The sequence below is a fragment of the Xenopus laevis genome, chromosome 8L (genome assembly GCF_017654675.1).
Source record: "Xenopus laevis strain J_2021 chromosome 8L, Xenopus_laevis_v10.1, whole genome shotgun sequence".
NCBI lineage: Eukaryota > Metazoa > Chordata > Amphibia > Anura > Pipidae > Xenopus > Xenopus laevis.
In genome coordinates this window covers 7,087,631-7,103,223 of record NC_054385.1, presented here as the reverse complement: position 1 = coordinate 7,103,223, position 15,593 = coordinate 7,087,631, and the positions used below count along the sequence as shown (strand labels likewise).

Sequence of the window (15,593 nt, the reverse complement as noted above, 5' to 3'; positions counted from 1 at the left end):
TGAGATCACTTTTTTCACTGAACTGAATCTGGCCCGTAGAATTTATATGAAAATAAATTTGTCCACATTTGTGAAAATAAAAGGAAGCAGATCTGGGGCATCATCATGATGAATTATGATACATGAAACAGTAATGAATGGAATCAAATTACACCATTTACCATGGCAGAACTTTTTGCTTGTGCAAATGTAACCCTCTCTTTCTGTCACACCGACCCACGTGGCCCTCTGTTCCACACACTCCACCAGTGTAGGGGTTGTTACTGCAACAGGTATAAGGACTCGAACACAGGCAGAGATATCATAACTTTACAATGCTTTATTGATTGGCACTGTCTGCTGGGGACCTGTAAAACAGTAAGGAGAACACTGCCAATTTCAGGTACATCACAGGCCACCAGCCCACCTCTTCTGTGGAACTAAAGCACTGAGGAGCAGAACAGTGATCGTATAGTGGATTTTACATAACAGAGGAAGTTTAACATAAAGTATAAACATACCTGTAAAACAGTAAGGAGAACACTGCCAATTTCAGGTACATCACAGGCCACCAGCCCACCTACATTACAACAGGCAGTTAATTCAATACACCCCCACTGACATATTACAGGAAAATGTAAGGAAAAGCAACATAGCTAATATACATAGCACATTAGTACATAACAACCTCAGCATAGTACAATAAGCAGTTTATAACTGTGAGGATTACAGCATACAGGTTTTCTCATGGCAGACATTTTAGATCCCATGTGCTCTGCCTGTCTCCATTAATCACTTTGGGAATATGCTACACACTACTAACCTGATAAAAGCATAAGGCTGCTATAGCTGGAGGTAAGACAAGTTGATTCAGCAAAAGAATAACTCTTTAAATCAACCATAAAACTTTTGAGGTGATTAGAGCAGTAACAGACATCTTACCTCTTCTGTGGAACTAAAGCACTGAGGAGGGACCAGACCAAATGGTAGGATATAGACAGGGGGTAAGGGAAAGTCCATTAAGGATTATGGTCTGGTAAAGATTCTGTTTAGAGTGTGGCTATGATCTTTCCCACAGAAGTTAGCTGCTCTGTTAGAACTATTTATTTCTTAACTAGAACATAATTAACAGTAAAACATTCAAAGGTATATTCTGCACTTTTGGTCAGTATTTTGGTACAGTCCAAGTGATTCTTCCTGTCAGGAATTTAACCTCTTGCAGATCTGAGATATTTGGCGAACATTTATATATTTAAGTTAACTGTGTTAACCGTGTTACACAAAACATGGTATGAGGGCAGGGGAAATAAGAAATAGGAAGTAGCAATATTGGAAGAATTGTCTGACTTCCTTCTTCCTGTTTTGAGGGTCCCGTAGTTATCTTCTAAATCTAACTTCATCGTAATTCTTATCAACGCCGACAAACCTCTTTATCTGTACGGCAGCCGGTGAGCCGTAATAATTATTCCACACATACTCCGGAGAAAGGATTTTGGTCGGCTTATAATAAAGGAAGTATTTGTTGAGGTAGCTTTCGTCATGCCATAGTGCCTCGATTCCAATGGCTTTATCTGTCATCATGGCGCTATGGCAGAAATTAGTCAGTTTGTAAACTTCCTCAATTTTACCCCCAAAATAACCTCCCGCATAATAGAAATCGCCCTCATCTACAGGAATGCAAGCAACAGATTTTGGATTACGGTCATAGGTAAACTGCTGCCGTGAGGCTCCAAAGAAACCAGGATGCAAAGTTCCAAACACATCACCTAAGATTTCAACTCCGACGCTGCCATAGAACCTCATGTCCACGTCGACGCACACTAAATAATCGACTTCGTTGATAAAACGGGAATATGTTTCATCGCGAATCATCTGCATGCGTCTCATGGTGACATCCTGCCATCTCTGGTAGCCGGTAACGTTTATAATATGGATGTGCCGCCCTTCACCGATTGTGATATTGGGAATTTCATGGGCTCGATCAGTGAAGATGTAATAGTTGACCTTGTGCCCCACCATGAAAAACTTTTCGGCTGTTTCAAGAAAATCTTTCATGAATCTTACATACCTGGAGAGAAAGGAACAAGTAGGGAGAACATTGAACGGATACAAAATAGTATATTTTAGGGATCATTTGGAAGGTTGCTGGTAGAGACCTGCAGCGGGTCAGATAGGCATGGGTACCCACGGAATACCCAGAAAGCAGTTGGGTTTTGGGTAGAAAGTACCTGATTTACCAACCGGGCAGGCAGTCTACAGGTACCTTGCCTAGGCATTTGGTTCAGCTGCAGGTCTTGAAACTTACCCCCACCCTCGACTAGCTAGCAAAATTTTTCCTTTCCTTTCCACTCCACTTTGCAGACCCCTGGAAACGGTAAGTAACCCATTGAGGTTGCAGAGTAAACCTGGGGCATCTGGGGCGATGACTTCAGGGGCTTTACCGTTACCCTTTACCTCCCTCTACCTTAAAGGTGCATTGATCCTTTTTATGGGAAAGAAGAACCCCGGCTATCGATCTTTAATGCCCTCTAATGTACTTGTCTCTTCGCAATCTTCTTTTTTCCAGTGAAAACAACCCCAATGGACTACTGACCAAGACAACAACATGTGAAGAAGAAACGTGTTATGCCTTTAAAATTAAAACATAAGCTATAGTCTGCAAGCGAGTCCCTGTTCCACATCTCTATAGGTTCCTAAACTGTGGAGCTAGCTACAGTGAATGGGAAAGAGTCACTATTTACATAGGAAAAGCTAATAAAGCAAATTAGCAGTCCACAGATTAGCGCTATGTATAAGGAGCTTCTCCTTATCTCATAGCCATAGATAGGCTGCAGCTGGGGATTGTTTATACAAAGTTCGATATCTCCTTTTTTAACAAATGACCCAAGGGGAGTGAGTTCAGTTAAAACCTTTAATGCTTTCTTCTCCATATGCAAGAAAAGGCTCAGGTGCTGTAACCCATAGCTACCAATCAGATATTTGCTTTGAAATATATGACCAGTAAATTCTTCCTGCTGATTGGTTGCTATGAGTGATTAGACCTGTAGCAAATTGTGCACCTTTTATTACACACACTCGATAAAAATAGATTTTTGTCAATGAAAAGACTAGGCTTATTTACAAAGCTCACATTTAGCAAAGCTGTTTCTAGTTGTACACTGACCCTTTAAAAGCATAATGACATTTAATATGTAACCGAAAATCTTTACATTGCACATTTTCAGGAGAACTGTTCCTTTGTTCAATAAATAAACGCCTGCTAATAAACTATAGCCCCAAACCAAGTGAGTTACCAAAACAACTCTCAAACATTCACATTTTTGCTGCTTTTCATAGCTCCCAAGCATCTGTACTTATATATACTTATATATTCACTAACCCATTCTAATATTAATAGAGACATTAAAAAAGATGATGCATATTTATAATCCTCTTTCTGGACTTGCCCTCGCAAACATCGTTATTCATTCTATTTCACATTCTGACTTGTCTATAACAATGGCATCTCTCCAATAATACTCCCTTCTAGCAGCCTTCAGTTTCACAAACACTGGGATAAAGGAGATCAGGTGTGGTTTAGACTTATTCATATAGTCAAATTGCCCCTGGGTTGGAAAGAGACAGCTGAGAACTAAGAAATAATACACTGGCCTGTTTTTTTAACATAACAATGTTGGGAATTGAGATGTTGCAATAGAACTGAATAGGCTCCAACGGATCTTTATGACTTACTTTTTAATGGCAAATGTTGTAAGACCAATGCGTACACCTCTTTTGTGAAACTGGGCATTTAGTATGTCAGAGTTGAATATGCCGTTCCAGATAATGGGCGCCAGCCATGGAGCTATAGTCAGTACATCGGTCCTCCTGAATTTACAAAAAAAATATATATATAGTTCTAGACAGCAAAGTTTTAAGATGACCTGGCAGTACCTACGTAGGGCATCCTATGACACTTGCTATTGATGGCAATTGGAAAAGGTCAGTAGCAGGTAGAGGACCTCTTGCTGACTTGAGATCAGAAGAAACAAGGTTTCATAATGTTGTGAGGTCTTTTGCTGTTAGTGAACAGGCAGATAAAATAGCTCCAAGAAAGAGTGGGGTACTTCAACTGAGAAAGGACATGGCTATTGGTACAGCTATTCAGAGTTCAATTTAGATCTAGGGATTGGTCAGATTGCTCTTATGAGTTCAAGAAAAAATCATTTTATTCCTGCCTGAAGCAAACTAGAGGCAGTTTTAGATGGTATCTTGAACCCCCACCTTCACCAAGAATAATTTGAGCTTAAGGTTGAAGTTGATGAGTACATTTTTAAAAATTGGGAATGAATCAAACTGCAGAACCCAGCAGTGCCTCCTAATCCTCTTCCACAAATAGCTACCACAAGAACTACTTACGGAGGTTTAAGGGTCTCTGGCTTTGGGTACAGTATTCTGCAAACAAAGAGAGATTTAGTTACAAAGTACCAGGATATTAGTTCTCAGCCTTGTGCCTTGATATGGTCACAGAACCCCTCAGTGACTTCTAATATCATTTACAGTAGGGGGTACATTATTCCTTATAATACATGAGTAATACTCAGAGTTCCCTGTATAACTCAGCCTGCAGCCTTGTGCCTTTATATGGTCACATAACAACCCCTCAGTGACTTCTAATATCCTTATCATTTACAGTAGGGGTTACATTATCCCTTATAATACATGAGTAATACTCAGAGTTCCCTGTAGAACTCAGCCTGCAGCCTTGTGCCTTTATATGGTCACAGAACAACCTCTCAGTGACTTCTAATATCCTTATCATTTACAGTAGGGGGTACATTATCCCTTATAATACATGAGTGATACTCAGAGTTCCCTGTAGAACTCAGCCTGCAGCCTTGTGCCTTTATATGGTCACAGAACCCCTCAGTGACTTCTAATATCATTTACAGTAGGGGGTACATTATTCCTTATAATACATGAGTAATACTCAGAGTTCCCTGTATAACTCAGCCTGCAGCCTTGTGCCTTTATATGGTCACAGAACAACCTCTCAGTGACTTCTAATATCCTTATCATTTACAGTAGGGGGTACATTATCCCTTATAATACATGAGTGATACTCAGAGTTCCCTGTAGAACTCAGCCTGCAGCCTTGTGCCTTTATATGGTCACAGAACAACCTCTCAGTGACTTCTAATATCCTTATCATTTACAGTAGGGGGTACATTATCCCTTATAATACATGAGTGATACTCAGAGTTCCCTGTAGAACTCAGCCTGCAGCCGTGTGCCTTTATATGGTCACAGAACAACCCCTCAGTGACTTCTAATATCCTTATCATTTATAGTTGGGGGTACATTATCCCTTATAATACGTGAGTGATACTCAGAGTTCCCTGTATAACTCAGCCTGCAGCCTTGTGCCTTTATATGGTCACAGAACAACCCCTCAGTGACTTCTAATATCCTTATCATTTACAGTAGGGGGTACATTATCCCTTATAATACATGAGTGATACTCAGAGTTCCCTGTAGAACTCAGCCTGCAGCCTTGTGCCTTTATATGGTCACAGAACAACCTCTCAGTGACTTCTAATATCCTTATCATTTACAGTAGGGGGTACATTATCCCTTATAATACATGAGTGATACTCAGAGTTCCCTGTAGAACTCAGCCTGCAGCCGTGTGCCTTTATATGGTCACAGAACAACCCCTCAGTGACTTCTTATATCCTTATCATTTATAGTTGGGGGTACATTATCCCTTATAATACGTGAGTGATACTCAGAGTTCCCTGTATAACTCAGCCTGCAGCCTTGAGTCTTTATATGGTCACAGAACCCCTCAGTGACTTCTAATATCCTTATCATTTACAGTAGGGGGTACATTATCCCTTATAATACATGAGTGATACTCAGAGTTCCCTGTATAACTCAGCCTGCAGCCTTGTGTCTTTATATGGTCACAGAACAACCCCTCAGTGACTTCTAATATCCTTATCATTTACAGTAGGGGGTACATTATCCCTTATAATACATGAGTGATACTCAGAGTTCCCTGTATAACTCAGCCTGCAGCCTTGTGCCTTTATATGGTCACAGAACAACCCCTCAGTGACTTCTAATATCCTTATCATTTATAGTTGGGGGTACATTATCCCTTATAATACATGAGTGATACTCAGAGTTCCCTGTATAACTCAGCCTGCAGCCTTGAGTCTTTATATGGTCACAGAACCCCTCAGTGACTTGTAATATCCTTATCATTTATAGTAGGGGGTACATTATCCCTTATAATACATGAGGCTGGAGCCTTTATAACATATATTATTATTATTTATACATTACCTATCCAGTCTGACATTGTTCTCAATCAAGGAGGAAATTGTGCTCTCAACTGGATGTCTGTGAAAAGAAAACAAGTAATTCAGCTGTAGAATGGCAGGAACACCGTCACTTGTGAATGCACTGGTCAATTATTCAATAGCTAACACATTCAGAGCATTATAGGATAATTATGGGGTCATGCAGTTGTCTATGTCTATGTGTTCTGACTGGTGGCCACCAAAATTAATCAGAGGCTGTTGGCCTCCAATTGGACAGCCCTGTAAAAAGTGAATTGTTTTAAAAAGGCAGGTTTGAGCAATTGTTCTTGAACTAAAATTCCCAGAGGCCAGTGACCGGTTCTGAGCCATATTTAGTATATATTTTTATTCCACAAAAAATAGGATAGGCCTCATTTTGTCTACCATTTTTACATGTTATATACAGTCCAACAAAACTTGTGAGGTCCTGTAATGAATTTCTCTTTCAAAGCAGCAGCTTCAGCCAATTAAATGACTAGCTTTAACACAAATTGTTTTTAAATTGGATTATAGAACTTGATGTTTCAACCAGTACGATTGGGTGCTTTAAAAGTGAATCGCGCTGAGGGTACAAATCGAAGTGTACCTATTATTTGCAAAATATATTCATAATGAACAGGGTTGTTTTTCCTGTACAGTTACTTAAAGAATCATTCTGGCAGGAAGAAGAAAAAGCCACATTGTTTTCTAATGCAATTTGTGGATTTGGCAGTGCCTTGTGCACATAAAGAAATAAGATATCCACAGGTCGTGACATTTACTCTTAATGACATTGAACGGGTATGCTGAAGATAAGAGCAAACACAGAGGAACAGAACAGAATCAGGGAGTTGCTGAGCATGTTGTTGAGCAAGACGATTTGGGGTAGAATGGAAACATAGATTATTGAAATAGAGAATATGTTTGAGAAGGCAAGAATAAAGGCTACAAATATTACAATACTGGATACAGTAAATACATGGCTTTGGCAATTTGGTAGCCTCAATGTGGACTGGCAGCCTACAGGAGGGTCTGTTTGGCAGTACAACTGGTTTTCATGCAATCAAAAGTTGCCTCTAAGCTGTAATTCAAAAGTAAACACCTGCTTTGAGGCAACTGAGACCAATATCAAAGTGGTTGGTGAGCAACCACTTGGATGGTTGGGGAACATAGTTTTAGGGGGTTAATTATCAAGGTCTGAATTCATCTCAGTATTTCTAATATCAAACTTCGAGCAACTCAGAATTCCTGAATGGACCTTATTTATGTAGAAAAAAGCCTGAAAAAATAGGGTCGGGCAAACTTCGGAGCTTTCCTCGAAAACTTCAGATTTTTTCCCCAAAAACTAAGATTTTTCCGGAGTTTTTTGCGCTGAGACCCCCAAATCATCGGATGTCGGTACGGACATCAGCGCAGACACTGGAACCTTCCCCATTCACTTATACAGGACCTCAAGAGCTTTTAGATGCCGGGGTTTCAGATTCTGAGTTTTTAGCCCATCAGACTTTAAATAATCTGAAAAAATGTATATTTTTTTTTTTTGCTCTGAAAACTACGAATTATTAGAGGTTCGGATATACAGAGCTTGATAAATAACCCCCTTAGACTATAATAGGGGCATGTAGGCAGAGGGTTGCATCAACAAGCCAATGTCATCTTCTTCCAATGAGATTTTTAAACCTGCCCAACACATATTTGGCTAATTATCGACCAGACATTGGTGTGGCACTCAAAATCTGAGCAATTTGAGAGCAATTTTTATCGACATTTCATTGAGATGGAAAACAAGGGAACATAACAGCATAATTTTTTCATCAACGCAGATGTTCTATGTAAATGAAGGAAACAGAAGTTGGAAATATTTCAAAATGAACACTTGTCGAAATATTAAAAAAACTAATTTGAGAATTTTACAAGATTTGATTAATTTTGCTTAATTGAGAGTTTATATTTATAACACAAAGGACCCTGTATGTATTAGTTCTTAATCCACAGCAATGGTTTATTTGCTAGATAAAGGAGGTTGGGTGTGATTATGAAAGATTATAAAGCAAAGGTGAAAAACATGGATTCAAATCAGTACTTTAGTACTCACTGATCACAGGAAAACATGGCACGGAGGTGCCATCTACTCTCCTTCATATTGTACCTGTTACAGAAATGAAATACAGGATCATTAGGTCTGATCTGTGACCCTACAGCACGGATACTGAGAATTTTTGTAATACAACTTTTTGGGCTTACAAAAAAAATGCTTAGATCACTAAATCATAATTAAAAAAATAAAAATTGGAGTCTAAGCTTGTCTTGAAGTAGACACATGAAGAATCTGTCAATTTGTGGCCACATTGTCCACACACATGTCTAATAATTTGATAGAACACATTGTTTTGTTACTTGGTCAGAGTAAAGTCGGGCTCAGGTTGAAACCAGTACCTAAAAAACCTGAAATGCTGGCAGGTTACATTGTATGGTTTAATTGTTTTAGTTGTCTTAACCAAGGAAGGGGGTTCTTGTCTCACAGAGACCATCTACAGAGGTGGGAGACTTATAGACAAACTAAAATACAATTCCTACAGTGTAAAGCTTAAAAACATTTCTCACCCACCCCAATGACATGCAGTCCTTCCACTAAACGTACCTAGCTTTTGTCACTAAATAAGCGGGATGACCAAAAAACAAAACAGTCAAATGCAGAACAGAACTACGGTAGTGGATCAGTATAAAACACACAGGGGGTCATTTATAAAGTTCGCACAGCGCATATTTTTTCAAAAACGGTTGAATTGCCCATGCATTTTCTGCACACTAATATATTGCACTGTTCTGCCCGTCTTTCCAGTTTTTGCGAATTCCCATTGTGAATAAACTTTCGCAAATGAGACGGCGTTTGCGTGAGCGCACCCAATGTGCGAGGTTGTTGTGTGTGATGTGCACCAAAGTTGTGGCGTAATTCAGCCGCAGAGTGTGTGCATAAATATTCGTAATTTGCGATTTTTGACATATTTAAAAAGCTCTTATAGACATTCGCATTGTGAAAAAACTCTGTTTGCACCACACTAAATTAGCTTTATAAATATAACCATGTACAGGGCAAATATATTCACTTTGTGAACTAATCATCCTTGCGCAAAGTTAATAAATGAGCCCCACAGTCTCTTGATTTCACAAAATGGGATTACTCTGCATGAAGCTCGAGTAGCTGTAGAAAAAAAGGCCCACCTCTATATACGAACAGCTACCTTCAATAAACCTAGACTTTAAAGGGCAAAATGCTAAAAACTATACCACCAATGTCAGGGGTTTTAAGTTTTTAAGTCTTCAAACAAGCATCAGTCAGCTACAAATTCCATCAATAATATGACAGGTACGCTCAACATTTACTGTGATGCAAATGGTCACATTCCCTGCAAAGAAAGGTTGTTCTCCAAACAAATTATCCATCCGTGGATCCATCCTACGACACACAGTCCATTATTCCTCTATGAGTGAAGGGTGGCAGCAGAGAAACTGACAGGAGTGGGGTGGTTTCATTAGCTAGCCTCTGACTTTTATCACATTCATGTTTATATGAAATCTCACTCTTGTCCCACATTTATATCTAGTCCACATTCATTTTAAGTCATTTTAGTAATTTCATTAATAAATCACCAGGTTTTTGCTTTTAGGGTGCCACTCCCTAACATATATAAACAATAACATTCCTTTCATTGTCATACCATAACCATGTCTTGTGTTTTATGACATTTTGTACTCTACTAATCCTGTTTGTCAGTTGCAAAATATACTAATCCACATAGAACATAGAACAAGACTAACTAGACCTACTGGTAGCATGCCTGATTGTATCTTGTTTTTTTACAAGGGCCAATAAGTCAAAAGATCTGTAAGTTTTTCATAAAGAGAAGGACCTTTGTACCTTACAACCGCCTTATATTAAATAATTATGCACTACGTAGGCCTTTATGGATCACATGGGGTAAATAAAATTGGGGTGTTCTCCTGTTTAAACTCCATCATACCCCCAGGACCCAGAAGGTCCACGCAGAATGGATTTGCTGAGATTTTTAGGGGAGTAACTTAAATGGCCTGCACAGAGCCCTGACCTCAAATCAACGGAACGCCTGTGGGATGAATGTTGGCCAACAGTGCTCAACCTTAATAATGTTATTAAGGCTAAATTGAAGCAAACAATGTTCCAACATCTATTGGAAACCACCACAGAACAATAGAAGTTGTCACAGGAGCAAGACCCTTGGTTTTGGAAGTGACCATGGACAATCTTGTGTCCTATATTGTAGACTGTACTGATAATTAACTACTGACTGCAACAGACTTGTATCACAAGCAGCTCAAACAGATCAGTTCCTGAATAAATGAAATTAAGCAGCATTTTCCCCAGCACTGTAGCAGCATCTTGTGTACTTGGGAGTGGTGGATCTTGACTGAACAACCTCACTAAGAGTGGACTTTGTGTTGGAAAACTCTCACTACCTCTGCCTCAAGAACACACATGACAGTGTATTGAAGGTGGCAGAGAATCGTGCTAACAGTGGCTGTATATGCCTCCCCTTCAAACTTACCAACTCAGTGAACAGAAGAAAACCAGGATACAACAGAAAACTACAAAAAAGCATCTGCTTGGTCGTAACCTCTCCACTGTAAGAGAGAAGCAAAAAAAAAATTAAAAGTAATTAGACATTAATCTTTAATATTTGTTGTTCTCTTAATGAGGCCACCAATGGCAAATCCCATTAAAAATATGGTCATTTCATGGTCATTTTATAAAATTAAATTGGCCTGGAAAGGCTCCATGGTAAACCATGCTGAGTGAGAATATAATGGAGGTGCTCACCTTCAGGGAAATGTGAAGTAACTAATCTAGGTATGTGCCTTGTGCCATGGGATGCCCCCTTTCAGTGCAGGGAAGTGACATTCTAGCCTGTTGGTTGGGGAGGCTTAGCCTTTATTATAATCCACCAATGAATTGAAGTCTGGTGGCAACGGCAGTTACCCTTTAAATATCGACCACTTATAAAATAGCAAAACAGAATACATAGGGGCAGATTCACTAAAGTGGGAAGCTGCTGACGCTAGCAACAATTCTACAGGAATTCCATCCGCAGGGACATCGGCAATTCCCTAACAGTCGTAGAGGGCAATTAACGAGACAGTCGCTAGCGTTCAATCACACGCTCTTGCAACCGGTCTTGCAATTTTTACTGAACGTTACCTCTTTCACCGCCTCAGACCAGGCAAATGGATAAAATGAAGCTACATCTTCCTCAGTCTTATGTCAGTGACATCATATCCTGTATGCAGGAAATGCATTAAAATAGTAGAAAACTCTGGCGACTTTTCTTTTTTTAAAGTGTTATTGCCTTCAAAAGTCCTAACTATTTTATGAACAATTTTTTTAAACTAATTTGAGGGGCATGCCACATTTGTGGGTTCATGTCTAGGGCATTAGAGAATATATTCTGTCTATATTATGGCTCGTTGGACATGTGTTTGCAAAAGATGCCACATCAAGCATTTGCACTAACATTACTAATAAAGACATCCATGCGACTTTAAGGGCAGGACTCGATGATGCGTTTTGACCCGACACGTTGCAATGCGAATAAACACATGCGACGTGTCAGATGGTTTACTGAAAACGGAAGTGAAGGAAAAATCGCATGTTACAACTAAATTGATTAGACTGTCGGATAAAATTTAAGCGCTGCGACGTGTCGGGTCAAAACGCATCATCGAGTCCTGCCCTAAATTATCCAATCTATTAAAATTAACAAAAGTGTGTGAGTGCTAGCAAAGTTTTGCTAGGCAGAAATGAACGCTAGCAAAAATTCGCTGTGAAATGCTCGCCTAAAAAATTCACCAGTGCTTGGCTGCTGAGACGCAACTTCCCATTATAGTGAATTAGTGTAGTGTTAACGGCACAGAGAAAATTCGCCCTTTAATGAATTTGCCCCATAGAATTCTGGGAAAGGATTCCTGGCAGGCCAAGGGAAATAAGAACAACACAAGATTTTACAGATTATTAGGATTATCTCTATAGTAATTAATCCTTAAACCTGCTGGTGACCATAGCAGCTGTAGCAGCAAAAAGTATGTTGCAACAATTGTAACAATTAAAGGGGATGTAAACTCCAAAATAATATTTTGGCCAATGAAAAAAAGTCATTCTAAGCAACTTCCCTATATGTATTGATTACACATTCAATAGAGTTTTATAGTTGTGTGCAAATATAAATGCTATTGATAGCAGTGTCTGTCTGGCCATTTCTCTACTCCTAGCTTTGACTATTGAAACAATGTTGCAAACAGGGGCGTAACTATAGAGGAAGCAGACCCTGCGGCTGCAGGGGGGCCCAGGAGGTATAGGGGCCCCATGAGGCCCTAATTCATATACAATTTCAATAAATATTGGAGAAACAAGTCAACCTCTAAACATTTTGGGGGCATGAAAAATAATTTGCTGTGGGGCCCAGTGATTTCTAGTTACGCCACTGGTTGCAAAGACAGCTCTGTTCATCATCTGGCATCTGTTACAATGCTTCAAAAGTTAACAGGGGCCAGAAATGGCAGAAAAAACACTACTTTCAATTGCAATTATATTTATACACAAGTAGAAAATCAGCAGAAATGTGTAATCATTGTATATTGGGAAATTATTTAGAATTACATTTTCTATCATTAGACAAAAATGTTATTTTTAGGTTGACATCACCTTTAACATATTCACAATAGGAAAGGATATTTTCAGGGTGAACGATGGCCTCCCCCGTTCATCTTCCAGACTGGCTTCCAAATAAATTGTGTGCAGTGTGTAAAAAGAGTTAAAATTTAAGCTTATCTAACCCTCTAATTCTAATCAACCAAGAACTCTAAGCCAAGTTTCGGATCGGTTGTTGACTATAGCTTAGTCATGTACAATGTTGTTTTTGAATAGTTGCTAAAAACAAAGTGCAGGAATATACACAAGGGTGGATCTATGGGGCACCAGGCATTAAAAAAGAACTGTGGGAAACAGGTTTACGGGTTATTTGGGGATTTTTAGTAAAACTTGGGGCAATAGGTAAAGCACCGTGCAGCATGTAAACCATGGATCTATCATTCCTGAATGATTGGGATCTAGGGTTTTCCAGATAATGGAACTTCCGTGATATGGAGCCAAATAAGTGAAGGCATAAAACATTTAACCCCTCCCTGCCAGTGGGCCTTTTGGAACCCATGCATTTGAATAGAATGTGCAAGTGTTAGTTAGCACACTAAGGGGCAGATTTCCTAAGCATCGAATTTTTAATAAATTTTTGAGTACTTCTACCATCGAATAGGCAACTTCGACCATCAAATTGGACTTCGACCATTCGACCATTCGATAGTCGAAGTACTGTCTCTTCACCAAGTTAAACCTTCTGAATTGCATTATAAGGCTATGGGGACCTTCTAAAAGCATTTTCTAAGTTTTTGGCATAGAATAAAAATCCTTTGATCGATTGAATGCTTATTTTAGCACTTAATCCTTCAAATTCGATATTCGAATTCGAAGGATTTCAACAAGGGTTTTAACCCCTCGAAATTCGACCCTTGATAAATACATAAAAAGAAACAGCATTAGAATATTTTGCCATCAATGTGGATTATTTTACCATCAATTTAAATGTACTGTTTTATTATCACACATCAAAAAAGCAAATCAAAATTCTTTAAAGGAGTAGCTTTAATTAACTTCTAGTATGATGAGGAGGGTGATATTCTGAGACAAATTGCAGTTGCTTTACACGTTTTATTTTTGACAGTATTAAGTGCTTTGTTCAGCAGCTCTCCAGTTTGTGGCTATCTGGTTGCTAGGGTTTCTGGTACCCTAGCAACCAGAGAGGTTTAAATGAATAGAAAGATCAGCAATAAAATGTAACAGCAACAATAAAATTGCAGCATTACAGGGCATAGTTTTTTAAGTTGCTGGGGTCAATAACCCTCATTTTAAAGCTGGAAAGCAGCAGCAGAGGAAGGCAAATAATTATATAACTGTAACTAATATAAAAGAAGACCAATGGAAAAGTAGTTAAGAATAGGAAATTATTTAACATGCTAAGAGTTAACTTAGACCCTTTAAGCAAGTGGTAACAAGTCCTAACACTGAACTTTCCTTTTTTTTTTTTAACGTTAAAAACTTGGACTAACAGCATTTTCACCACTTTTACTGTTACCTCTCTGAATCTGACATTATCACAAACAAAAAAAACCCGTAATTGACTCCGAACTGTCATCCTAAATAATGTGCCCTTCCTGTACTGGACCCAAATAAAAATCATTTCTATTTCAATTTTAAAATTTCCAAAAGCGGAGTGAGCCTTCAGCGTTCTTATTAATCCAGGAATGCTTTCCGGATAACATATAAACATTAAATAAACCCAATTGGCTGGTTTTGCCTCCAATAAGGATTAATTATATTTTAGTAGGGATCAAGTACAGGCTACTATTTTATTATTACAGAGAAAAAGAAAATCATTTACTTTTACACCTTTGTAAATGAATGGGGACACAGTGGGACCTTTTTTGATAACTAGATTTCCTTTGCTTGTAAAAAATAAAAATAAAAAATTATATATCAATATCAATATATATATATATATATATATATATATATATTTATATATATATTTATATCTATATATATAAAAGAATAAAAAACAAAAAAGTCTCATGTTACTTACTTACGGTAGCTGCTGAGCTGTTGGCTTGTATCAGCCTGTAGATGTATATTCTCCTATTTGGCTCAGACAAGGGCGATTTCACTTAATTCTCCCACTCATGGGTGCAGCAAAAATATCCCCCTGACCTAGTTGAGCAGGAACAGATACAAATAGAAAATATTTTAAAGCTGAAGCCTTAAGGGGTTGGCTGAGTTTGACTTGAGCTCGCTGAAAGAAGGGATTCAGTTATGTGTAGATGCAGAGGACTGTACTGAAAGGCTGGGTTAGGGTTAGATAAGGTGTGGCCGCCTGCTGTTCATATTTGTAGAAACATTTAGAGACAGAGACATAAAGGGGTTATTTATTAATATCCAATTTTTTTCTCATTGGCCTTTTAAAGGAAAAACACAATTTTTTCATGGAAAAAAAAGCTCGGATTTTTCGTGATTTATTAAACCCAGACAATGTTAAAAGTCCTGATAAAAAAGTACTCCAACTCAGACCTGGCGAGTTCATAAAAAAGTCAATGGAAGATATCCTGATCTGCGCTGTGTTTCGTGCAATAATCTGAAGATTTTGTGGTTTT

At 38.6% G+C, this 15,593-nt stretch overlaps 1 protein-coding gene across 4 annotated transcripts; it reads right to left on the bottom strand.

The window, feature by feature from the left end:
* Positions 1 to 304: 304 nt before the first annotated feature.
* abo.4.L (ABO blood group (transferase A, alpha 1-3-N-acetylgalactosaminyltransferase; transferase B, alpha 1-3-galactosyltransferase) gene 4 L homeolog) lies at positions 305 to 15,283 on the bottom strand. 4 transcript variants are annotated; one of them, XR_005963220.1, is made up of 8 exons: positions 15,029 to 15,283; positions 10,889 to 10,964; positions 8,401 to 8,454; positions 6,310 to 6,366; positions 4,378 to 4,413; positions 3,712 to 3,846; positions 407 to 2,047; positions 305 to 347 (listed from the first exon to the last, which is right to left on the bottom strand). XR_005963220.1 is itself a non-coding variant. In XM_041572392.1 (7 exons), coding segments are annotated over exons 1-7 (1,050 nt in total). In that variant the 5' UTR covers positions 15,030 to 15,283; the 3' UTR covers positions 305 to 1,356. The 4 variants fall into 4 exon arrangements, 2 of the variants coding, with proteins under 2 accessions (XP_041428326.1, XP_041428327.1); XR_005963221.1 differs by having other exon boundaries at positions 922 to 2,047; XM_041572392.1 differs by having other exon boundaries at positions 305 to 2,047.
* Between the last annotated feature and the right edge of the window lie 310 nt (positions 15,284 to 15,593).